The sequence below is a fragment of the Palaemon carinicauda genome, chromosome 44 (genome assembly GCF_036898095.1).
Source record: "Palaemon carinicauda isolate YSFRI2023 chromosome 44, ASM3689809v2, whole genome shotgun sequence".
Classification (NCBI taxonomy): Eukaryota; Metazoa; Arthropoda; class Malacostraca; order Decapoda; family Palaemonidae; genus Palaemon; species Palaemon carinicauda.
This window is the reverse complement of record NC_090768.1, coordinates 12,112,291-12,138,321: the sequence shown is the minus strand read 5'-3', so window position 1 is coordinate 12,138,321 and position 26,031 is coordinate 12,112,291. Positions and strand designations below refer to the sequence as shown.

Here is a 26,031-nt window from a genome sequence, read left to right as displayed (position 1 = left end):
CTTGTACCACCTGCATCAAAGGATATGTCCATCCAAAATCCTTCCTTTCTTCTCCATTTTCCATGGTCCAACCACATGATCCTTTCAATTTAGCCCATTCCTTATCCTGTGATGCAGGACTTGTACCACCTGCATCAAAGGATATATCCATCTAAAAACTTCTTTTTTTCCCCATCTTCCATGGTCCAACCACTTGATCCTTTCAATTTAGCCCATTCCTTATTCTATGATGCAGGACTTGTACCACCTGCATCAAAGGATATGTCCATCCAAAATCCTTCCTTTCTTCTCCATTTTCCATGGTCCAACCACTTGATCTTTTCAATTTAGCCCATTCCTTATCCTATGATGCAGGACTTGTACCACCTGCATCAAAGGATATGTCCATCCAAAATCCTTCCTTTCTTCTCCATTTTCCATGGTCCAACCACATGATCCTTTCAATTTAGCCCATTCCTTATCCTGTGATGCAGGACTTGTACCACCTGCATCAAAGGATATGTCCATCCAAAATCCTTCCTTTCTTCTCCATTTTCCATGGTCCAACCACATGATCCTTTCAATTTAGCCCATTCCTTATCCTGTGATGCAGGACTTGTACCACCTGCATCAAAGGATATATCCATCTAAAAACTTCTTTTTTTTCCCCATCTTCCATGATCCAACCACTTGATCCTTTCAATTTAGCCCATTCCTTACCCTATGATGCAGGACTTGTACCACCTGCATCAAAGGATATGTCCATCCAAAATCCCTCCTTTCTTCTCCATTTTCCATGGTCCAACCACTTGATCTTTTCAATTTAGCCCATTCCTTATCCTATAATGCAGGACTTGTACCACCTGCATCAAAGGATATGTCCATCCAAAATCCTTCCTTTCTTCTCCATTTTCCATGGTCGAACCACATGATCCTTTCAATTTAGCCCATTCCTTATCCTGTGATGCAGGACTTGTACCACCTGCATCAAAGGATATATCCATCTAAAAACTTCTTTTTTTTCCCCATCTTCCATGATCCAACCACTTGATCCTTTCAATTTAGCCCATTCCTTATCCTATGATGCAGGACTTGTACCACCGGCATCAAAGGATATGTCCATCCAAAATCCTTCCTTTCTTCTCCATTTTCCATGGTCCAACCACTTGATCTTTTCAATTTAGCCCATTCCTTATCCTATGATGCAGGACTTGTACCACCTGCATCAAAGGATATATCCATCTAAAAACCTTCCTTTTTTTCTCCCTCTTCCATGGTCCAACCACCTGATACTTTCTATTTAGCCCATTCCTTATCCTATAATGCAGGACTTGTACCACCTGCATCAAAGGATATATCCATATAAAAACCTTCCTTTTTTTCCCCATCTTCCATGGTCCAACCACCTGATACTTTCAATTTAGCCCATTCCTTATCCTATGATGCAGGACTTGTACCACCTGCATCAAAGGATCTGGCCACCTAAAAACCTTCCTTTTTTTCCCCATCTTCCATGGTCCAACCACTAGATCCTTTCAATTTAGCCCATTCCTTATCCTATGATGCAGGACTTGTACCACCTGCATCAAAGGATATATCCATCTAAAACCTTCCTTTTTTTCCCCATCTTCCATGGTGCAACCACTAGATCATTTCAATTTAGCCTATTCCTTATCCTATGATGCAGGACTTTTACCACCTGCTTCAAAGGATATATCCATCTAAAACCTTCCTTTTTTTCCCCATCTTCCATGGTGCAACCACTAGATCATTTCAATTTAGCCTATTCCTTATCCTATGATGCAGGACTTTTACCACCTGCTTCAAAGGATATATCCATCTAAAACCTTCCTTTTACTTCTTCATATTCCATGGTCCAATCACGTAATCCTTTCAGTTTACCCCATTCCTTATCATATGATGCAGGACTTGTACCACTTACATCAAAGGATATGTCCATTTATAAATCTTTTTTTTTCTCCATCTTCCATTTTCTAACCACTTGATCATTTCATTTTAGCCCATTCCTTATCACATGATGCAGGGCTTGTTCCACCTGCATTAAAGGATATGTATATCTAAAAATCTTACTTTTTTCGCTCCATCTTCCATTTTCCAACCACTTGATCCTTTCAATTTAGCCCATTCCTTATCCTATAAAGCAGGACTTGTACCATCTGCATCAAAGGATATGTCCATCTACAAACCTTCCTCTTTTTTCTCCATTTTCCATGGTTCAACCATTTGATCTTTCAATTTAGCCCACTGACCAATTCTCTGATGCAGGACTTTTACCACCTGCATAAAAGGATATATCCATCTAAAACCTTCCTTTTTTCCCCATCTTCCATGCTCCAACCACTTGATCCTTTCAATTTAGCCCATTCCATATCCTATAATGCAGGACTTGTACCACCTGCATCAAAGGGTCTGTCCACCTAAAAACCTTCCTTTTTTTCTCCATCTTCCATGGTCCAACCACCTGATACTTTCATTTTAGACCATTCCTTATCCTCTGATGCAGGACTTGTACCACTGCATCTAAGGATATGTCCACCTAAAAACCTTCCTTTTTTTCTCCATCTTCCATGGTCCAACCACCTGATACTTTCATTTTAGACCATTCCTTATCCTCTGATGCAGGACTTGTACCACTGCATCTTAGGATATTTCCACCTAAAAACCTTCCTTTTTTCTCCATCTTCCATGGTCCAACCACCTGATACTTTCAATTTAGCCCATTCCTTGTCCTATAATGCAGGTCTTGAACCACCTACATCTAAGAATATGTCCATCTAAAAACTTTTCTTTATTTTCTCTATCTTCCATGGTCCAACCATTTGATCCTTTCAATTTAGCCCATTTATTATCCTGTGATGCAGGACTTGTACCACCTGCATCAAAGGATATGTCCATCTAAAAACGTTCTTTTTATGAATAGAACTTACCTGGCAGTTATATATACATAGCTAATTATCTCTATTTCGGCAGAATTTTTCTAAACTAGGCAACCGCCTTGTGGTGGTTGGGTGGTAACACCCGTTAAAGGGCGGTAGGAGGAATCATTCCCGTTTTCTGTTCTTCAGTTCATCTCTGCCGGCCGGATCGACAACACGTTGGTCCGTCATTAAGAGTTTTTCTTCGCTTTCCCTGCTCGGTGTACCAGTCTGCTTTTTTGGTGAAGTACTCTGATTTGGGGTTTTGGCGATCGTTGTATTTTGTTTTCTCTTAGCTTTTTTGCTGTTTTTCATTATGAGTGAAAAGAGTCATTACCGTCTCTGTGCGAATGAGGAATGTAAGGTGAGACTACCGAAAATGGCGGTAGACCCTCACACCGTTTGTTCTAATTGTAGGGGTTTTGTTTGTGCCCTTGATAATAGGTGCGGGGAATGTAAGGTTTTGGATGAGAAAGATTGGTTAATTATGAAGCGCTATGTGCGTAAGCTAGAGCTCGATAGAGTTAGGAGAGCTTCTAGGTCTAAGTCTAAGTCTGTTAGTGGTAAGGAAGACGAACTTAGCGTTGATTTATCTATTGATCCTATTATTGATTCCTCTTTGGAAGTTGATCCTTCCCTTGAGGTATTAACTCCTGCACCTCCTACAGGTTCCGTATCTACGGATGACCCTCGGTACGCTAGCCTGGCGGCCGAGTTGAAGGCCATTAAAGAACAACTGGAGGCCTTTAAAGGTAAGGAAAGTGAAAGTGCTTGTGTTAGTGCAGTGGAGGTGGCGACTGACCGAATCTGTCATACCCCTAGGCCTAGACCTCTACCAAGCTCCCAGGACCAAGGGAGAAGGTACGTCGATGACCGAAAGGGGGTGAGAGGTACGTACCCTCGGTCAGCCGTCGCCTCAGACAGTCCTGTTGTCGATTCCCAGGCTGCTCTTGACCGTCACGGGAAAGACGTGTCGGATGTGTTGTTTTCTTCTCCGAATTCGTCCAGACGTAAATGGAAGTTTGAAGCTTCAAGACCTACTAAGAGGAGATGGAACCGCGACGAACGGTCTCGTTCTTTCTCTCCCGGTTCTAGCAGTTATGAACCTTGTCCGTCGGAGGATGATTTCGACTCCGTGCCTGTGAAAAGGGCGAAGCCTACTGCCGAAGATCCTCCCCCTTCTACGAGTGTTATTCGTCAGCCCCCCCTTCGGGGCCGCAAGACCCAGCTGATGTTGCTAAATCCTTTATATCTGTCATGCAGGAACAACTTTTGACTTTAGTGGAAGCCTTTAGCCGCCCTCACGCCCAGTCTGACAGACGTAAAGACGACTCGTTACCGATTAAGAAGTCTGCTTCTAAGAGAGAACGGAGTTCTTCTTTAAAGAAAACTTCTCCCTCTCTACGCCAGGATGAGGAATGTGTGCTTTCGCCAGGCGATACTCCTTCGCGATACCAGGGCGATACGTTTTCTCGTTCTCGATACCGGGACGATACCTTATCGAACGATGCTGCTTCTCGTTCTCGATGCCAAGACGATACCGCCTCCCGTTCACGTTACCAGCACGATACCTCCTCTCGTTCGCTTCGCCACGACGATACCTCCTCTCGTTCACGACGCCACGACGATACCGACCCTAGTTTTCGATGCCACGACGATACCGCCTCTCGTTCACGACGCCACGACGATACCGCCTCTCATTCTCTCCGCCACGACGATACCGCCTCTCGCTCTCGACATCAGAACGACTCTGCCTCTCGTTCTCGGTCCCAGGGCGATACCACCCTGCCTCTTCGGGACGATACTGCCTCTTGTCCCAAGGATTCTTCTAGCGCGGGACTCCAGGATGCAACCCGTCTTTTGCAGGATGATGCCTTTGATTTGCCCTTGTCGGGTTCTAAGGATCCTTCTTCTCTTTCGAAGGATATTGCAGATGTGGATCAGGACCTCGAGGATGTTTTTGATGACGATGATAATCCTGCCGACGCTGTGGGAGATTACAAAGTTCTCTCTCGCTCCCTTCTTGAAATTTTTGGAGAGGAATTCCAACCTGCTGCCCCTCAATCTCCTCAGTCCCAATTTAACAGAAAGAAGGCCAAGAAACAGTCGGCCTTCATCAAGATGAAGCTGTCTATCTCCGCAAAGAAGGCTCTCACGAAGATTGATGACTGGATGATGGAGCGGAGACACACAGTTAAGACTTCCTTCTCGTTTCCACCAGCTCGTCTTGCTTCAAGAGCGGGTATGTGGTATGCAACTGGAGAACCTTTGGGTCTGGGAGTGCCTTCCTCCTCCAAGGGTGACTTCTCTGGTTTAGTGGACTCTGCTAGAAGGCATGCTCTCAACTCAGCCAAGGTCATGTGGTCGATGTCGGAGCTGGATCATCTCGTCAAAGGTATTTTTAGAGCCTTTGAGGTTTTTTAGTTTCCTAGACTGGTCGCTTGGGACTCTCGCAAGGAAAACTGACCAGATGGAAGGATCTAGGGACCTTACCAGTATTATGTCCTGTATGGATAAGGCCCTCAGAGATGGGGCGAATGAGTTGGCGGCTCTGTTCTCGGCTGGGGTCCTAAAGAAGAGAGCTCTGCTTTGCTCTTTTGCTTCTAGGTCTGTTACCACTGCACAAAAGTCTGAGCTTCTGTACGCCCCCCTCTCTCAACATCTTTTTCCCGAGTCCCTGGTTAATGACATTACGCTTTCTCTGGCCCAAAAAGCCACCCAAGACCTTTTATCTCGTTCTGCTCGTAAGCCCTTGGCAGCCCCTCCTTCTTCTTTGAAACGGGAGGAAAGGAGATTCCAGCAGCCCTTTCGGGGCAGGACTACTTCAAGACCAGATTTTAGAGGGAGAAGGCAAGAATCAGGACCAAGATCTACCAGGGGTTCTTTCAGACCTCGCTCCAGAAAATGAAGCTCGTCTCCTCCAGACAGTAGGTGCAAGACTGTCAGGTTTTTGGCAGTCTTGGAAGAGGAGAGGGGCGGACACCTGGTCCCTCTCAGTCATCAAGGAAGGATACAAGATCCCCTTTCTGAAAAAACCTCCTCTCGCAGATGCTCCGCTGGCCTTAGTAGCCCGGTACTCAGATCCGGGGAAACAGAAGGCCCTAGTAGACCTTGTCGACCAAATGCTAGACAAGGGGGCGATAGAACCGGTTCAGGATCTATCCTCCCCAGGCTTTTACAATCGCCTGTTTCTGGTCCCCAAGAACTCGGGCGGATGGAGACCCGTCCTGGATGTCAGCGCTCTCAACGTATTTGTGGAGAAGACAAAGTTCTCCATGGAGACGACTCAGTCGGTGCTGGCGTCAGTACGTCCAGGGGACTGGATGGTATCCCTCGACTTGCAGGACGCATATTTCCATGTCCCCATCCATCCGACTTCGAGGAAGTACCTGAGGTTTGTAATGCAGGGCAAGTGCTTCCAATTCAGAGCTCTTTGCTTCGGTCTCAGCACGGCTCCTCAAGTCTTCACCAGGGTAATGGCGAATGTGTCAGGTTGGCTGCATCAGGAGGGGATAAGGATATCCTTCTATCAGGACGATTGGCTGATTCGTTCACGATCGAGGGAGAAATGTCTGGAGGATTTACGGAAGACTTTTATGATGGCTCAAGATTTAGGCCTGGTCATCAACAGGGAGAAGTCTCAGATCAGACCGAATCAGACTATTCTCTATTTGGGGATAGTTCTGAATTCAGTTCTTTTTCGGGCTTCTCCCTCTCAGGAAAGACAGACCAAGTGTCTCGTAAAAGTCAGAACTTTCCTGGACAAGAAGAGATACACAGCGAAGGAGTGGATGAGTTTGCTGGGGACTCTATCCTCCCTCGAACAGTTTGTCTCTCTGGGGAGACTCCACCTAAGGCCTCTTCAGCACTTTCTTTCAAAGACGTGGAACAGAAAGATGCAGGAAGACTCCTTTTCCTTCCCCATTCCAATAGAAGTCAAGACTCTTCTGAAGTGGTGGCTGGACCCAACCTTGTTAGGGGAAGGGATCTCCTTACACAAGAAGAACCCAGACCTAGTGTTGTTTTCAGACGCATCAGAGTCAGGCTGGGGGGCAACACTAGGAAGCAAGGAGGTCTCAGGCTATTGGGAAGGAATTCAGCTGGGATGGCACATCAACAACAAGGAGCTGATGGCCATTTTTCTGGGGCTAAAGGCCTTCAAGGACTTGGTGTCTGGGAAGATTGTGGAGGTCAACTCAGACAACACCACAGCTCTTGCTTACATCAGGAAGAAGGAGGGACTTACTCTCTCTCTCTGTTCGAGACAGCAAGAGAGCTCCTTCTTTGGGCGAAAGAGAACAGGATAAACCTGCTGACGAGGTTTGTTCAGGGACAGAAGAATGTGAGGGCGGACATGCTCAGCAGGAAAGGGCAGGTCCTTCCCACAGAATGGACCCTCAACCAACAGGTCTGTCAGAGTCTATGGAGGCTGTGGGGGAGACCCCTCATCGATCTTTTCGCCTCCAACTTATCCAAGAGGATCCCCATCTATTGCTCCCTAGTTCCGGACAGGGAGGCAATAGCAGTAGACGCCTTTTTGATGGATTGGACGGGGATGGACACTTATGCTTTTCCCCCGTTCAAGATCATCAATCTGGTAGTCAGGAAATTCGCCCTCCTCGATTCGGGACGGATGATCCTGATAGCTCCGTTCTGGCCGATGAGGGAATGGTTCACGGAGGTGGTGGACTTGTTAATGGACTTTCCAAGAAGCCTCCCTGCAAGTCCAAATCTGCTCAGACAACCCCACTTCGAGAGATATCATCAAAACCCCCTCGCTCTCAATCTGACTGCCTTCAGACTATCGAGAAGCTCGTCAGATCGAGAGGCTTTTCAGCGCAAGCTGCGAAAGCTATCGCCAGAGCGAGGAGGGTCTCTTCGCAGAGGGTCTACCAGTCCAAGTGGGAGACTTTTAGGGCTTGGTGTAGGAAGCACAAGATTTCCTCATCCACTACCTCTGTGAGCCAGATTGCGGATTTCTTGTACCTCAGGCAGGACGCTAAGCTAGCTGTGTCCACTATCAAGGGGTACAAAAGTATGCTCTCTTCCGTCTGTCGGCATAGAGGCTTGGACTTGTCTCGCGATAAGGACTTACATGACCTCTTGAAGTCTTTTGAGACGACCAAGCAGACCCAGTTAAAGCCCCCTTCTTGGAACCTTGATGTGGTTCTTAAATTTCTGTGCACCAAGAGATTTGAGCCCATCTCACAGGCTCCCCTTAGGGAGGTTACCAAGAAGACCCTCTTTCTTTTGGCCTTAGCAACAGCTAAAAGAGTTAGTGAAGTCCATGCAATTGAAAAACAGGTAGGCTTCAATCTGAATGGGGCAGTTTGTGCCTTGAGATTAGACTTTCTCGCTAAGAACGAGAACCCTTCTAAGCCCTGGCCGAGGACCTTTGAGGTTCCTAACTTGACCAACCTAGTGGGTCAAGAGCAAGAGAGGCTGCTCTGTCCAGTACGAGCCCTCAAGACCTACTTGTCTCGCACGAAAAGTGTGAGAGGCTCTTCTAGCTCCCTGTGGTGTTCTGTGAAAGATCCTCAAAAGCCCCTTTCCAAGAACGCTTTGTCCTTTTTCCTGAGGGAAGTGATAAGAGAAGCGCATCTCTTGTGTGAGGAGGAACACTTCGGACGTTTAAAAGTGCAAGCTCATGAAGTGAGGGCCATTGCGACCTCGCTTGCTTACCGCAAGAACATGTCGCTCCGTCAAATTATGGATGCGACATTCTGGAGGAGCAACTCTGTGTTCGCCTCTCATTACCTCAGAGAGGTGAGGGTGGATTATGAGAAATGTTATACCTTGGGACCATACGTAGCTACGGCTTCTGTATTAGGCAAAGGAGTTACTACCTCCCCTCAACCTTAGTTTTGTTTACTTGTGCATAGGTTGGTGTATTTTTTATTGATTGTCTGAGGACTTCGACTTGTGTACAGTCACCTCAGTCTAGTTAGATAATTTTTATCTACTTTGCAAATGTTAGGTGGTTGGTTTGGTAAAGTTGCGGTTTTTTTATTTTGGGCAATAGGTAGTCCTGAAGTCTAGTCAGATTGTTGGTCTCACCCCGTTGACAGACTCGATTGTGTATTCAGCACTGCAGGTCACATCCTGGCTGACACTCCTAAGGGAAAGCGACTCAAGAGGCAGGAACCTTTGAAGTCAGCTACCTTAGCAGGTAAGGAATCAAGGTGTTTATTTATCCTACAGCTTTTTTGGTTGTTTCCCCAACGATGTTTACTGTCTATCACCCTCCTCCAAGTGTGTTAATCAACTATGTATATATAACTGCCAGGTAAGTTCTATTCATAAAAATGGAGTTTTTATGATAAAACAAAGTTTTATGAATACTTACCTGGCAGTTATATATACATTCGAAGGCCCACCCACCTCCCCTCAGGAGACAGGTCGGGCATAGATGAACTGAAGAACAGAAAACGGGAATGATTCCTCCTACCACCCTTTAACGGGTGTTACCACCCAACCACCACAAGGCGGTTGCCTAGTTTAGAAAAATTCTGCCGAAATAGAGATAATTAGCTATGTATATATAACTGCCAGGTAAGTATTCATAAAACTTTGTTTTATCATAAAAACTCCATTTTTTTCCCCATCTTCCATGATCCAACCACTTGATCCTTTCAATTTAGCCCATTCCTTATCCTGTGATGCAGGACTTGTACTACCTGCATCAAAGGATATATCCATCTAAAACCTTTTTTCCCCATCTTCCATGGTCCAACCACTAGATCCTTTCAATTTAGCCCATTCCTTATCCTATGATGCAGGACTTGTACCACCTGCATCAAAGGATATATCCATCTAAAACCTTCCTTTTTTTCCCCATCTTCCATGGTCCAACCACTAGATCATTTCAATTTAGCCTATTCCTTATCCTATGATGCAGGACTTGTACCACCTGCATCAAAGGATATATCCATCTAGAACCTTCCTTGTACTTCTTCATATTCCATGGTCCAATCACGTAATCCTTTCAGTTTACCCCATTCCTTATCATATGATGCAGGACTTGTACCACTTGCATCAAAGGATATGTCCATTTATAAATCTTTTTTTCTCCATCTTCCATATTCTAACCACTTAATCCTTTCATTTTAGCCCATTCCTTATCCTATGGTTACAGGACTTGTACCACCTGCATCAAAGGATATGTCCATCTACAAACCTTCCTCTTTCTTCTCCATCTTCCATGGTTCAACCATTTGATCCTTTCAATTTAGCCCACTGACCAATCCTCTGATGCAGGACTTTTACCACCTGCATAAAAGGATATGTCCATCTAAAACCTTCCTTTTTTCCCCATCTTCCATGCTCCAACCCCTTGATCCTTTCAATTTAGCCCATTCCATATCCTATAATGCAGGACTTGTACCACCTGCATCAAAGGATATATCCATCTAAAACCTTCCTTTTTTCCCCCATCTTTCATGCTCCAACCACTTGATCCTTTCAATTTAGCCCATTCCTTATCCTATGAAGCAGGATTTGTACCACCTGCATTAAAGGGTATGTCCATCTAAAAACCTTCCATTTTTTTCTCCATCTTCCATGGTCCAACCACTTGATTCTTTCAATTTAGCCCATTCCTTACCCTATGATGCAGGACTTGTACCACCTGCATCAAAGGATATATCCATCTAAAACCTTCCTTTTTCCCCCCATCTTCCATGGTCCAACCACTTGATCCTTTCAATTTAGCCCATTCCTTATCCTATAATGCAGGACTTGTACCACCTGCATCAAAAAATATGTGCATTTAAAAACGTTCCTTTTTTCCCCATCTTCCATGATCCAACCACTTGATCCTTTCAATTTAGCCCATTCCTTATCCTGTAATGCAGGAATTGTACCACCTGCATCAAAGGATATATCCATAAAAAAAAGCTTCATTTTTTCTCCATCTTTAATTGTCCATCCACTTGATCCTTTTAATTTAGCCCATTCCTTATCCTATGATGCAGGGCTTGTACCACCTGCATCAAAGGATATGTCCATCTAAAAACCTTCCTTTTTTCCCCATCTTCCATGGTCCAACCATTTTAACCTTTCAATTAAGCCCATTCCTTATCCTCTAATGTAGGAATTGTACCACCTGCATCAAAGGATATATCCATAAAAAAAAGCTTCCTTTTTTCTCCATCTTCAATTGTCCATCCACTTGATCCTTTCAATTTAGCCCATTCCTTATCCTATGATGCAGGACTTGTACCACCTTCATCAAAGGACATATCCATCTAAAAACCTTCCTTTTTTCTCTATCTTCCATGATGCTACCACTTTATCTTTTCTTTTTAGCCCTTTCCTTATCCTATGATGCAGGGTTTGTACCACCTGCATCAAAGGATATGTCCATCTAAAAACCTTCATTTTTTTTCCATCTTCTATGGTCCAACCACTTGATCCCTTCAATTTAGCCTATTCCTCATCCTATGATGCAGGACTTGTACCACCTACATAAAAGGACATATTCATCTAAAAACCTTTCTTTTTTTTCTCCCTCTTCCATGGTCCAACCACTAGATCCTTTCAATTTAGCCCATTTCTTATTCTTTGTTGTAGGGCTTGTACCACCTGCATCAAAGGATAAGTCCATATAAAAAACTTCCTTTTTTTTCTCCATCTTCCATGGTCCAACCACTTGATCCTTTCAGTTTATTCCATTCCTTATCCTATGATGCAGGACTTGTACCACCTGCATTAAAGGATATGTCCATCTAAAAACCTTTGTTTTTTTCTCCATCTTCCAATGTCCAACCACTTGATCCTTTCAATTTAGCCCATTCCTTATTGTGTGATGCAGAGCTTGTACCACCTGCATCAAAGGATATGTCCATCTAAAAACCTTCCTTTTTCCTCCATCTTCCATGGTCCAACCACCTGATCATTTCAATTTAGCCCATTCCTTATCCTATGATGCAGGACTTGTACCACCTGCATTAAAAGACACATCCTTCTAAAAACCTTCCTTTTTTTCTCCCTCTTCCATGGTCCAACCACTGGGTCCTTTCAATTTAGCCCATTCCTTATTCTATGATGCAGTGTTTGTACCACCTGCATCAAAGGATATGTCCATCTAAAAACCTTCCTTTTTTCTCCATATTCCATGGTCCAACCTCTTGATTCTTTCAATTTAGTCCATTCCTTATTCTATGATACAAGGCTTGTACCACCTGCATCAAAGGATATGTTCATCTAAAAACCTTCCTTTTTTTTCCATCTTCCATGGTCCAGCCACTTGATCCTTTCAATTTAGCCCATTCCTTATCCTATGATACAAGGCTTGTACCACCTGCATCAAAGGATATATCCATCTAAAAACCTTCCTTTTTTCTCCATCTTCCATGGTCCAACCACTTGATCCTTATAATTTAGCCCATTCCATATCTTATGATGCAGGACTTGTACTACTTGTATCAAAGGATATGTCCATCTGAAAACCTTCCTTTTTTTCTCCATCTTTCATGGTCCAATCACTTGATCCTTTCAATTTAGCCCATTCCTTATCCTAAGATGCAGGGCATGTACCACATGCATCAAAGGATATGTCCATTTAAAAACCTTCCTTTTTTCCCATCTTCCATGGTCCAACCACTTGATCCTCTCAATTTAGCCCATTCCTTTCCCTATAATGCAAGGCTTATACCACCTGCATCAAGGGATATGTTCATCTAAAAACCTTATTTTTTTTTCTCCTTTTTCCATGGTCCAACCCCTTTCTCCTTTCAATTTAGCCCATTCCTTATCCTTTGATGCAGGGCTTGTACCATCTGCATCAAGGGATATGTCCATCTAATAAACTTCCCTTTTTTCCACCCTCTTCCATGGTCCAACCACTTGATCCTCTCAATTTACCCCCATTCCTTACCCTATAATGCAAGGCTTGTACCACCTGCATCAAGTGATATGTCCATCTAAAAACCTTCTTTTTTCTCCTTTTTCCTTTCAATTTAGCCCATTCCTTATCCTTTGATGCAGGGCTTGTACCACCTGCATTAAATGATATGGCCATCTATAAACCTTCCTTGTTTTCTTCATCTTCCATGGTCAAAACACTTAATCCTTTAAATTTAGCCCATTCCTTATCCTATGATGCAGGACTTGTACCACCTGCATCAAAGGATATATCCATTTAAAAGTCTTTCTTTTTTTCCCATCTTCCATGGTCCAACCACTTGATCCTTTCAATTTCGCCCATTCCTTATCCTATGATGCAGGGCTTGTACCACCGGCATCAAAGGATATGTCTATCCAAAAACCTTCCTTTTTTTTCTCCCTCTTCCATGGTCCAAACACTTCATCCTTTCAATTTCGCCCATTCCTTATTGTCTGATGCAGGACTTGTACCACCAGCATCAAAGGATATATCCATCTAAAAACCTTCCTTTTTTTCTCTATCTTCCATTTTCCAACCACTTGATCCTTTCAATTTCGCCCATTCCTTATCCTCTGATGCAGGGCTTGTACCACATTCATCAAAGGATATATCCATCTAAAAACCTTCCTTTTTTTCTCCATCTTCAATTTTCAAACCACTTGATCCTTCCAATTTAGCCCATTTCTTATCTTTTGATGCAGGGCTTGTACCACCTGCATCAAAGGATATGTCCATCTAAAGACCTTCCCTTTTTTTCCACCCTCTTCCATGGTCCAAACACTTGATCCTTCCAATTTAGCCCATTACTTATCCTATGATGCAGGTCTTGTACCACCTGCATCAAAGGATATGTTCAACTAAAAACCTTTTTTCTCCATCTTCCATGGTCCAACCACTTGATTTCTTCAATTTAGTCCATTCCTTATCTTATGATCCTGGGCTTGTACCACCTGTATCAAAGGATATATCCATCTAAAAACCTTCCTTTTTTCATCCATCTTTCATGGGCCAACCACTTGATCCTTCCAATTTAGCCCATTTCTTATTCTATGATGCAGGGCTTGTACCACCTGCATCAAAGGATATGTCCTCCTAAAAATCTTCCTTTTTTTTCTCCATCTTCCATTTTGCAACCACTTTATCCTTTCAATATAGTCTCAATTTAGCCCATTCCTTATCCTATGATACAGGGATTGTACCACCTGCATCAAAGGATATGTCCATCTAAAGATCTTCCTTTTTTTTTCTCCATCTTCCATTTTCCAATCACTTGATCCTTTCAATTTTGCCCATTCCTTATCCTATAAAGCAGGACTTGTACCATCTGCATCACAGGATATATCCATCTAAAAACCTTCCTCTTTTTCACCATCTTCCATTTTCTAACCACTTGATCCTTTCAATTTAGCCCATTCCTTATCCTATGATTCAGGGCTTGTACCACCTGCATCAAAGGATATGTCTATCTAAAGATCTTCCTTTTTTTCTCCATCTTCCATTTTCCAACCACTTGATCCTTTCAATTTAGCTCATCCGTTCCCCTCTTGCTGCAGCTGCTGTGTTTTTTTTTTCTGTTTGGATTCTCTTGTTTCAATTATTTTTTTTGGGGGGGTGCTCCCTCAGCCACTTCTCCTTCTACTTCTCATGCTGCTACTGTTGCATTTTTATTTCTTTTTTTTTTCTCTGCCGCTGCCTCAGCCACTTCTTTTTTCTCTGCCGCTGCCTCAGCCACTTCTTTTTTCTCTGCCGCTGCCTCAGCCACTTCTTTTTTCTCTGCCGCTGCCTCAGCCACTTCTTTTTTCTCTGCCGCTGCCTCAGCCTCTTCTCTTCCTTCTACTTCTTCTATTGCTGCTGCTGCGGCCTCTTTTTTTTTTTTTTTCTCTTTTACCTTTTTTTGCTGCTGCCTCAGCCACTCCTCCTCCTTCTACTTCTCCTCTTGCTGCTGCTGCTGCCTTTTTTTGGGGAGATCTTTTGTTTTTAATTTTTTTTTTTTTTTTGCTGCTGCCTCAGCCACTTTTCCTCTTACTTCTCTTTCTACTGCTGCTGGCTTCTTTTTTGGATTTTTGTTTTTTTTTATTTATTCATTTTATTTATTTATTTTTTTTTTTTGCTTGCTGCCTCAGCCACTCCTCCTCCTTCTACATTTACTCTTGCTGCTGCTGCTGCCTCTTTTTTTCAGATATTTTGTCTGATTTTTTTTTTTTTTTTTTTTTTTTTGTGCTGCCTCAGCCACTCCTCCTCCTACTTCTCTTGCTGCTGCTGCCTCTTTTTTTTTATTCTTTTTTTTTATTTATTTCATTTTTGCTGCTACCTCATCCACTACTCCTTCTTCTACTTCTCCTCTTGCTACTACTGCCTCCTTTTTTTTTTTTTTTTTTTTTTTAATTTTTTTTTTTTTTTTTTTTGGTGCTGCCTCAGCCACTCTTCTTTCTACTTGTCTTGATGCTGCTGCTGCTGCTGCCTTTTTTTTTATTCTTTTTTTTAATTTTCCTTTCTTTTTTTTGTTGCTGCCTGAGTCACTTCTCCTCTTGCTGCTGTTGCTGCCTCTTTTTTTTTTTCGCTTTCTTTTCTTCATTCTTTTTGCCGCTGCCTCAGGCAGTTCTCCTTCTACTTCTCCTCTTGCTGCTGCTGCTGCCTCCTTTTTTGGATTTTTTGCTTTTATTTTTTTTTCTTTTGTTTTGCTGCTTCAGCCACTACTCCTCTGTCTACTTTTCCTCTTGCTGCTTATGCTGCTGCTGCTGGTTTTTTTTTTTTTCTCATCTCATGTTGCCACTGCCTCAGACACCTCTCCTCCTTCTACTTCTCCTCTTGCTGCTGCTGCCTCTTTTTTTGGGGGATTTTTTTTTTTTTTAATTTTTTTTCATGATGCTGCTACCTCAGCCACTTCTCTTTCTCCTTCTCCTCTTGCTGCTGCTGCTGCCTCTCTTTTTTTTTTTTTTTTTTTTTTTTTTTTTTTTTTTTTTTTTTTTGCTGCCTCAGCCACTCCTCTTTCTACTTGTCTTGCTGCTGCTGCTGCCTTTTTTTTATTCTTTTTTTTAAATTTTTCCTTTCTCTTTTTTGTTGCTGTCTGAGCCACTTCTCTTGCTGCTGTTGCTGCCTCTTTTTTTTTCGCTTTCTTTTCTTCATTCTTTTTGCCGCTGCCTCAGGCAGTTCTCCTTCTACTTCTCCTCTTGCTGCTGCTGCTGCCTCCTTTTTTGGATTTTTTGCTTTTAATTTTTTTTCCTTTTGTTTTGCTGCTTCAGCCACTACTCCTCTGTCTACTTTTCCTCTTGCTGCTTATGCTGCTGCTGCTGGTTTTTTTTTTTCTCATCTCATGTTGCCACTGCCTCAGACACCTCTCCTCCTTCTACTTCTCCTCTTGCTGCTGCTGCCTCTTTTTTGGGGGATTTTTTTTTTATTTTTTTTTTTCTTCATGATGCTGCTACCTCAGCCACTTCTCTTTCTCCTTCTCCTCTTGCTGCTGCTGCCTCCTTTTTTTTTTTTTTTTTTTTTTTTTTTTTTTTTTTTTTTTTTTTTTTTTTTTTTTTTTATGTTGTTGCTGCCTCAGCCACTTCTGCTGCTTCTCCTTCTCCTCTTTCTGCTGCTGCTGCTGCCTTTTTTCATTTTTTTTTCTTTGCTGCTGCTCTCTTTTTTTTAATTTTTTATTATTTTGTAGGGTTTTTTAGTTTATATAATTTTTTGGGTTTTCGTAATTTTATTTTATTTTCAATTTTTTGTTGCTGCTGCTCTTGCTGCTTTTTCTCTTCCTGCTTCTCCTTCTCCTCATGTAGCTGCCGTTTTTTTTTTATTGTTATAACAATTTTTTTGGATTTTATATTTTTTATATTTTGGGGGGATTTTTTAGCTTTTTATATTTATGGGGGATTTTATTTTTTTAGCTCTTCACCTTCACCTTCTCCTCAAAGGATTAAGCTTTTTCCCCAGCCTGATTTCTTTGGTCCCCCTATAAAGACCTGACCGCATACTAGAAGAACCTTGCCTTCTCCCCTTTGCAGAGCCAGTCTTCTAGGTTATTCCCCCAGAACCACCCGAAGGTTAATATCCGAAAGAATAGATCTAGATATCTGACCATTTGTTCACCTGACGAAGCCCTTGTACGACCACACCAGGGAACATAGCATACTAGAAAAAGACAAGGTTTTTCCCTCTGCAGACCAAGTCCTCTTAGGTATTCCACGTCCATCAAGCCGGGTAGTGGAGCCAAGCATCCCTTAAGCACTTGCTGGATATTTTCTCCTATAAAAATAGTCCTTTTCTCTCCATCCGTCATAGTCTATCAACTCGATCCTTCCAGCTTAGTCCATCCATTACCCGATGATGTAGAGCTTGTACCATCTGCATCAAAGGATATTTCCTCCTCAAAAAAATGTTATGTTATCTCTGTTTTTCCAAAGTCCATCAAATTTATCCTTCCAGTGGGTCTTGCATATGAAAAATTATGTACTTACAAATATAAAATACTATTACTTTCCTCAAAACTCAATTGAAACTTATTCTAAGAATGTATTCCACTATAATTTTTTGTATTTTCTTTTTCATTTTTTCTAATGATTTTTTAGTTTTTCCCTGGGGTTGTTTTTATATATATATATATTTTTGGGTTTTTATTGTTTTATAATTTTTTTTATTTTCTATTTTTTTTCTTATCGTTCAGGAAGGACTTTTCATTTACATATTCCTGAACAATTCTTCAAACATTTCAAACAAATTCCCAAAAGATTATCCCTCTGTTGGTGCATAATAGTAGTAGTACTGACTTGGTCCCCTCTTGGTTCGAAATGGAAGTTCTGCCGACGTTGGTCCCACTGTCCTGGCTGTTGTCCTGGCCGTTGGAAGTTCTGCCGACGTTGGTACCACTGTCCTGGCTGTTGTCCTGGGCGTTGGAAGTTCTGCTGACGTTGGTCCCACTGTCCTGGCTGTTGTCCTGGGCGTTGGAAGTTCTGCTGACGTTGGTCCCACTGTCCTGGCTGTTGTCTTGGGCGTTGTAGAAGCTCTGCATCGTATGCCCTTCTGCTTTGATCATCCGTCAGAACAATTTTAGCATTAACCACTCTTTTGAACTTCTCCTCGAATGCCCCCTGTAGGAATTCGGGCTTGTCCCGGTGTCTGTCCTGGTGTAACTTCATGGACAAGCCTTTGAAGGCTTTTAAAACGTCTGCCCTGGTGGCCGTCTGACCCACACCCAAAACCTCATAATGGCTTTGGCTCTCCTATTTCTTCTTTAGTGCCTTAGTATCTTCTATGAATTTCAAACATTCGTAGTTTCGAAGTCATTCATGGCAGTGTCGAAAAGGCCAAGTTTGAGAAGGTGCTTCCCTCGAAGCATGTAGGCTCGGCATCCTTGAAGACCTTTATCGACGGCTTGACAACAGTCCAATACGATATCCATATCCTGAGGGTTTCCGGAGGCTGCGTTCGCCTCAGCCCGAAGGATGTGCAGAAGAGCGGTTTGTTCTTTGTTGTCCGAATCTATTGCCAAGGCATCTGTAAAAATGGTCATGGCCTCATCGAACCTTTTATTTTTATGAGCCAATAACCCATCCTTTAATAACTTTCCCCGCTGATCATCCTTCTTATTTTCCGTTTCCTTCTTACACTCCTTCTTACACTCGTTCTTAATTTCTTTATTCTTCTGCTGTTCGTTCCCCTTAAAGTCTGTCTTGACGAATTCCTTTTCCTTTTCTTGATCAGAAGTCTTCTCAGCCTTCATGTTTTCTTTCGCCTGTTTCTCGGCCTTCATGTTTTCTTTCGCCTGTTTCTCGGCCTTCATGTTTTCTTTCGCCTGTTTCTCGGCCTTCATGTTTTCTTTCGCCTGTTTCTCGGCCTTCAGCTTGTTTATTTCGTTCCTCAATTGTTCCTTTTGTGCTTGAGTGGCCTCATTTTCAGTTTTAAGAATCTCAAGTAACCTTTCCTGTTTCTTCATCTCAAGATCGATCTTGGCGCATTCTTTTAAGAGATTTTGGTAATCTGACGCCATCTTTGCATTCAGCTTTTCTTGCTCCTCTTTCTCTGCATTCAATTCATCTACCTTATTTTTCCATATAATTATGTGATCCTTTTGGAATTTCTTCGGTCTCTTATGCCCAGGTTTAAGAATTTCCAGTAACCTTTCCTGTCGTTTCAACTGATCATCTTTTTTGGCGCACTCTTTCTTCAGATTTTCATATTCTGACTCCAATTTTTCTTTTTCTGCCTTTAGTTCTTCTTCTTCATTTCTCAATTTATTTACAGGATCCTTTCGAAAAATTTTCAGTCCATTATTTTCTGTTTTAAGATTTTCCAGTAACTTTTTCAGTTCTTTCATTTGAAGATCTTTGTCATTGTACGCCTTTTCAAGATTTTGATAACCAGACGCCACTTTAGCTTTCAGCCTTTCTTGCTCGTCTTTTTCTCTCTTCAATTCAACCACTTCATTTACCAATTGTTTTAGTTGTTCAATTTTTTTATTCTGAACTTTCTTCAGGGCTTCATTTTCAATTTTTAGAATTTCAAGTAGCTTTTCTTTTTCGATACACTCATTTTGCAATTCACTTTTTTCGTTTTGTACTTTATTGATTATTTCCTTTTCAGATTTTAGATTTTTCAGCAACTTTTCCTGTTCCTTCATCTTGAGATCTTTTTGGACGCAATCATTTTCTAGTTGGTTTATTTTTCCATTCAATGTCCTTTTAATATCTTCCTTTTCTTTTCTAATAGTTTCTTGTTTGTTCTCCTGTTCTTTCATCTTGAGATCTTTTTGGACGCAATCATTTTCTAGTTGTTTTATTTTATCATTCAATATCTTCTTAATATCTTCCTTTTCTTTTCTAGTAGTTTCTTGTTCGTTCTCCTGTTCCTTCATCTTGAGATCTTTTTGTACGCAATCATTTTCTAGTTGTTTTATTTTATCATTCAATACCTTCTTAATATCTTCCTTTTCTTTTCTAATAGTTTCTTGTTCGTTCTCCTGTTCCTTCATCTTGAGATCTTTTTGGACGCAATCATTTTCTAGTTGTTTTATTTTATCATTCAATATCTTCTTAATATGTTCCTTTTCTTTCCTAATAGTTTCTTGTTCCTTCTGTTCCTTCATCTTGAGATCTTTTTCGGCTCCGCCAATTTTCAGCTTTTGAATCTCAGTCTCTTTCTGAGCTATCAGTTTTTCTCGCGTCACTTCCTCTGTCTTCAATTCTGGAACGCCTTCGCCTTCTTTAGTCATCCTTCTCTTAGCCAACATAATTCCACTGAATATGGCGCCAGCAGCAGCCAAAGCGAGGTAATAAATGTTTTTGTTTCCACGAGAAAGTATTTCTTCCACTCCTCCAACGTTGAATTCGCGGAGCAGTTTGCCAACGAACCATCTCGTTCTCAACTGGTTGTTGAATCTCAAAGCTTCTGCTTCCATTTGCCGCAAAGCAAGTTCACACCCACGTAGTTCCTCGCGGGCTTTCCTAAAGCCCCCGATCCAAGGACAGCGCTGCAGCCACCTACCTAAGAATCCTTCCTGTGAGGCGACTGCCCGACAGTCTTCGAAACGTGGCGCCTCTGGTAGAAGCCACGAAAACCATTTGTAGACCAGGGAATCCTGTAGAGTTCGCAGCTGTCCCTGAAGATTTAACGTCATTTCCTCGCATGCAGCATTCCGTTCTTGGATAACAGAAGCTGCATTTTGAGGCAAGTTGTATGTTCCTTGAATAAATTCTCCAATCATATTCATCCACACACTAAACAATTGATTCAACTTATTAGCCATAATCTTATATACCGATCTTGAGGTTCGTATCAGCATTGATTTGAAAAAAGTGAAGGTGATTCTTCAGAGGACTCTGAAGACTTTTCAGCTCACTGGAGCCATTTTTTGAAATCACCGACTCCAACGACAGTTGTGTGTGTTTGTGTGTGTATGTATGTTAAGGATTAATTAATGACCAGTATTGCGCATTTGAGGACATACATACATACATACATACATACATACGTACGTACGTACGTAATGGAAAAGAGAATTTTTCCTTCGCCTCCTTTCCACCCGAAAGACGATGTTAACTGAAGAAATAATAATAATAATAATAATAATAATAATAATAATAATAATATTTTTATCCAGTATAATTGAAATGCTACTTAAGGCTCTAGGGGAGTTGGAAGACCTAGGCCTACATGGCTGAGGACTATGAAGTGAGAAGTAAATGATGAATGGAGAAGTATGGAATTAAAAGCTCCAGATAGAGACGACTGACGAAATCTAACCGAGGCCTTTTCCGTCAATAGGCGTAGAAGGAGATGATGATGCTTAAGATGTAATAATTTTAAATTAAATATCGAGTATTGGTAATGATTATATATTTACATCATTTCTTTTGAAAGCAATGACGGAAGACTTTCAAAAGAAATGATGTAAATATATAATTATTACCATATACTCGATAGAAAATTCAATTTAAAATTATTACATTTTAATCCTCATCATCATCATCTCCTCCTACGCCTATTGACGGAAAAGGCCTCGGTTAGATTTCGTCAGTCGTCACTATCTGGATCTTTTAATTCCATACTTCTCCATTCATCATCTACTTTTCGTTTCATTCCTCAGCCATATAGGTCTATGTCTTCCAACTCTCCTAGTGCCTTGAGTAGCATTTCAATTATATTGGATAAAAGAAAAATATTATTATTATTGTTGTTGTTTTTGTTATTATTATTATTATTATTATTATTATTATTATTATTATTTCTTTAGTTAACACCGTCTTTCGGGTGGAAAGGAGGCGAAGGGTAAATTCTCTTTTCCATTAATATTAATATATATATATATATATATATATATATATATATAGATATATATATATATATATAGATATAGATATATAGATATATATACATGTATATATATATTATATATATGTATGTATTCAGTCAAATTTATATATATATATATATATATATTATATATACATGTATATATATATATATATTATATATATATGTATGTATACAGTCAAATTTATATATATATATATATACATATATATATATATATATATATATATATATGTATATGTATAATGTGTGTGTATGTGTGTTAAGGATTTATATATATATATATGTATAATGTGTGTGTATGTGTGTTAAGGATTAATTAATGACCAGTATTGTTCGTTTCTTTGAAACGGGAGGAAAGGAGATTCCAGCAGCCCTTTCGGGGCAGGACTACTTCAAGACCAGATTTTAGAGGGAGAAGGCAAGAATCAGGACCAAGATCTACCAGGGGTTCTTTCAGACCTCGCTCCAGAAAATGAAGCTCGTCTCCTCCAGACAGTAGGTGCAAGACTGTCAGGTTTTTGGCAGTCTTGGAAGAGGAGAGGGGCGGACACCTGGTCCCTCTCAGTCATCAAGGAAGGATACAAGATCCCCTTTCTGAAAAAACCTCCTCTCGCAGATGCTCCGCTGGCCTTAGTAGCCCGGTACTCAGATCCGGGGAAACAGAAGGCCCTAGTAGACCTTGTCGACCAAATGCTAGACAAGGGGGCGATAGAACCGGTTCAGGATCTATCCTCCCCAGGCTTTTACAATCGCCTGTTTCTGGTCCCCAGGAACTCGGGCGGATGGAGACCCGTCCTGGATGTCAGCGCTCTCAACGTATTTGTGGAGAAGACAAAGTTCTCCATGGAGACGACTCAGTCGGTGCTGGCGTCAGTACGTCCAGGGGACTGGATGGTATCCCTCGACTTGCAGGACGCATATTTCCATGTCCCCATCCATCCGACTTCGAGGAAGTACCTGAGATTTGTAATGCAGGGCAAGTGCTTCCAATTCAGAGCTCTTTGCTTCGGTCTCAGCACGGCTCCTCAAGTCTTCACCAGGGTAATGGCGAATGTGTCAGGTTGGCTGCATCAGGAGGGGATAAGGATATCCTTCTATCTGGACGATTGGCTGATTCGTTCACGATCGAGGGAGAAATGTCTGGAGGATTTACGGAAGACTTTTATGATGGCTCAAGATCTAGGCCTGGTCATCAACAGGGAGAAGTCTCAGATCAGACCGAATCAGACTATTCTCTATTTGGGGATAGTTCTGAATTCAGTTCTTTTTCGGGCTTCTCCCTCTCAGGAAAGACAGACCAAGTGTCTCGTAAAAGTCAGAACTTTCCTGGACAAGAAGAGATACACAGCGAAGGAGTGGATGAGTTTGCTGGGGACTCTATCCTCCCTCGAACAGTTTGTCTCTCTGGGGAGACTCCACCTAAGGCCTCTTCAGCACTTTCTTTCAAAGACGTGGAACAGAAAGATGCAGGAAGACTCCTTTTCCTTCCCCATTCCAATAGAAGTCAAGACTCTTCTGAAGTGGTGGCTGGACCCAACCTTGTTAGGGGAAGGGATCTCCTTACACAAGAAGAACCCAGACCTAGTGTTGTTTTCAGACGCATCAGAGTCAGGCTGGGGGGCAACACTAGGAAGCAAGGAGGTCTCAGGCTATTGGGAAGGAATTCAGCTGGGATGGCACATCAACAACAAGGAGCTGATGGCCATTTTTCTGGGGCTAAAGGCCTTCAAGGACTTGGTGTCTGGGAAGATTGTGGAGGTCAACTCAGACAACACCACAGCTCTTGCTTACATCAGGAAGAAGGAGGGACTTACTCTCTCTCTCTGTTCGAGACAGCAAGAGAGCTCCTTCTTTGGGCGAAGGAGAACAGGATAAACCTGCTGACGAGGTTTGTTCAGGGACAGAAGAATGTGAGGGCGGACATGCTCAGCAGGAAAGGGCAGGTCCTTCCCACAGAATGGACCCTCAACCAACAGGTCTGTCAGAGTCTATGGAGGCTGTGGGGGAGACCCCTCATCGATCTTTTCGCCTCCAACTTATCCAAGAGGATCCCCATCTATTGCTCCCTAGTTCCGGACAGGGAGGCAATAGCAGTAGACGCCTTTTTGATGGATTGGAAGGGGATGGACACTTATGCTTTTCCCCCGTTCAAGATCATCAATCTGGTAGTCAGGAAATTCGCCCTCCTCGATTCGGGACGGATGATCCTGATAGCTCCGTTCTGGCCGATGAGGGAATGGTTCACGGAGGTGGTGGACTTGTTAATGGACTTTCCAAGAAGCCTCCCTGCAAGTCCAAATCTGCTCAGACAACCCCACTTCGAGAGATATCATCAAAACCCCCTCGCTCTCATTCTGACTGCCTTCAGACTATCGAGAAGCTCGTCAGATCGAGAGGCTTTTCAGCGCAAGCTGCGAAAGCTATCGCCAGAGCGAGGAGGGTCTCTTCGCAGAGGGTCTACCAGTCCAAGTGGGAGACTTTTAGGGCTTGGTGTAGGAAGCACAAGATTTCCTCATCCACTACCTCTGTGAGCCAGATTGCGGATTTCTTGTACCTCAGGCAGGACGCTAAGCTAGCTGTGTCCACTATCAAGGGGTACAAAAGTATGCTCTCTTCCGTCTGTCGGCATAGAGGCTTGGACTGGTCTCGCGATAAGGACTTACATGACCTCTTGAAGTCTTTTGAGACGACCAAGCAGACCCAGTTAAAGCCCCCTTCTTGGAACCTTGATGTGGTTCTTAAATTTCTGTGCACCAAGAGATTTGAGCCCATCTCACAGGCTCCCCTTAGGGAGGTTACCAAGAAGACCCTCTTTCTTTTGGCCTTAGCAACAGCTAAAAGAGTTAGTGAAGTCCATGCAATTGAAAAACAGGTAGGCTTCAATCTGAATGGGGCAGTTTGTGCCTTGAGATTAGACTTTCTCGCTAAGAACGAGAACCCTTCTAAGCCCTGGCCGAGGACCTTTGAGGTTCCTAACTTGACCAACCTAGTGGGTCAAGAGCAAGAGAGGCTGCTCTGTCCAGTACGAGCCCTCAAGACCTACTTGTCTCGCACGAAAAGTGTGAGAGGCTCTTCTAGCTCCCTGTGGTGTTCTGTGAAAGATCCTCAAAAGCCCCTTTCCAAGAACGCTTTGTCCTTTTTCCTGAGGGAAGTGATAAGAGAAGCGCATCTCTTGTGTGAGGAGGAACACTTCGGACGTTTAAAAGTGCAAGCTCATGAAGTGAGGGCCATTGCGACCTCGCTTGCTTACCGCAAGAACATGTCGCTCCGTCAAATTATGGATGCGACATTCTGGAGGAGCAACTCTGTGTTCGCCTCTCATTACCTCAGAGAGGTGAGGGTGGATTATGAGAAATGTTATACCTTGGGACCATACGTAGCTACGGCTTCTGTATTAGGCAAAGGAGTTACTACCTCCCCTCAACCTTAGTTTTGTTTACTTGTGCATAGGTTGGTGTATTTTTTATTGGTTGTCTGAGGACTTCGACTTGTGTACAGTCACCTCAGTCTAGTTAGATAATTTTTATCTACTTTGCAAATGTTAGGTGGTTGGTTTGGTAAAGTTGCGGTTTTTTTATTTTGGGCAATAGGTAGTCCTGAAGTCTAGTCAGATTGTTGGTCTCACCCCGTTGACAGACTCGATTGAGTGTTCAGCACTGCAGGTCACATCCTGGCTGACACTCCTAAGGGAAAGCGACTCAAGAGGCAGGAACCTTTGAAGTCAGCTACCTTAGCAGGTAAGGAATCAAGGTGTTTATTTATCCTACAGCTTTTTTGGTTGTTTCCCCAACGATGTTTACTGTCTATCACCCTCCTCCAAGTGTGTTAATCAACTATGTATATATAACTGCCAGGTAAGTTCTATTCATAAAAATGGAGTTTTTATGATAAAACAAAGTTTTATGAATACTTACCTGGCAGTTATATATACATTCGAAGGCCCACCCACCTCCCCTCAGGAGACAGGTCGGGCATAGATGAACTGAAGAACAGAAAACGGGAATGATTCCTCCTACCACCCTTTAACGGGTGTTACCACCCAACCACCACAAGGCGGTTGCCTAGTTTAGAAAATTCTGCCGAAGTAGAGATAATTAGCTATGTATATATAACTGCCAGGTAAGTATTCATAAAACTTTGTTTTATCATAAAAACTCCATTTTTTTCCCCATCTTCCATGATCCAACCACTTGATCCTTTCAATTTAGCCCATTCCTTATCCTGTGATGCAGGACTTGTACTACCTGCATCAAAGGATATATCCATCTAAAACCTTTTTTCCCCATCTTCCATGGTCCAACCACTAGATCCTTTCAATTTAGCCCATTCCTTATCCTATGATGCAGGACTTGTACCACCTGCATCAAAGGATATATCCATCTAAAACCTTCCTTTTTTTCCCCATCTTCCATGGTCCAACCACTAGAT

At 42.4% G+C, this 26,031-nt stretch overlaps 1 protein-coding gene across 1 annotated transcript; it reads right to left on the bottom strand.

The window, feature by feature from the left end:
• Positions 1-797: 797 nt before the first annotated feature.
• Positions 798-20,533, bottom strand: LOC137634220 (interaptin-like). The gene is made up of 4 exons (XM_068366489.1): positions 19,778-20,533; positions 18,584-19,642; positions 2,187-2,277; positions 798-961 (listed from the first exon to the last, which is right to left on the bottom strand). The coding sequence occupies exons 1-4, from the start codon at positions 20,531-20,533 to the stop codon at positions 798-800; spliced, it is 2,070 nt and encodes a 689-aa protein (XP_068222590.1).
• Between the last annotated feature and the right edge of the window lie 5,498 nt (positions 20,534-26,031).

Bases quoted from the DNA above. Each gene is read 5' to 3' on its own strand.
- LOC137634220 (XM_068366489.1), bottom strand. From the start codon at position 20,533: ATGGCTAATAAGTTGAATCAATTGTTTAGTGTGTGGATGAATATGATT. The intron at 19,643-19,777 runs GTCCAAAAAGAT...AAAGATCTCAAG, and splicing joins AACAACTAGAAAATGATTGC to ATGAAGGAACAGGAGAACGA. The intron at 962-2,186 runs GTTTGTAGATGG...CCTTTGATGCAG, and splicing joins AATGGAGAAAAAAGAGGAAG to GTGGTACAAGTCCTGCATCA.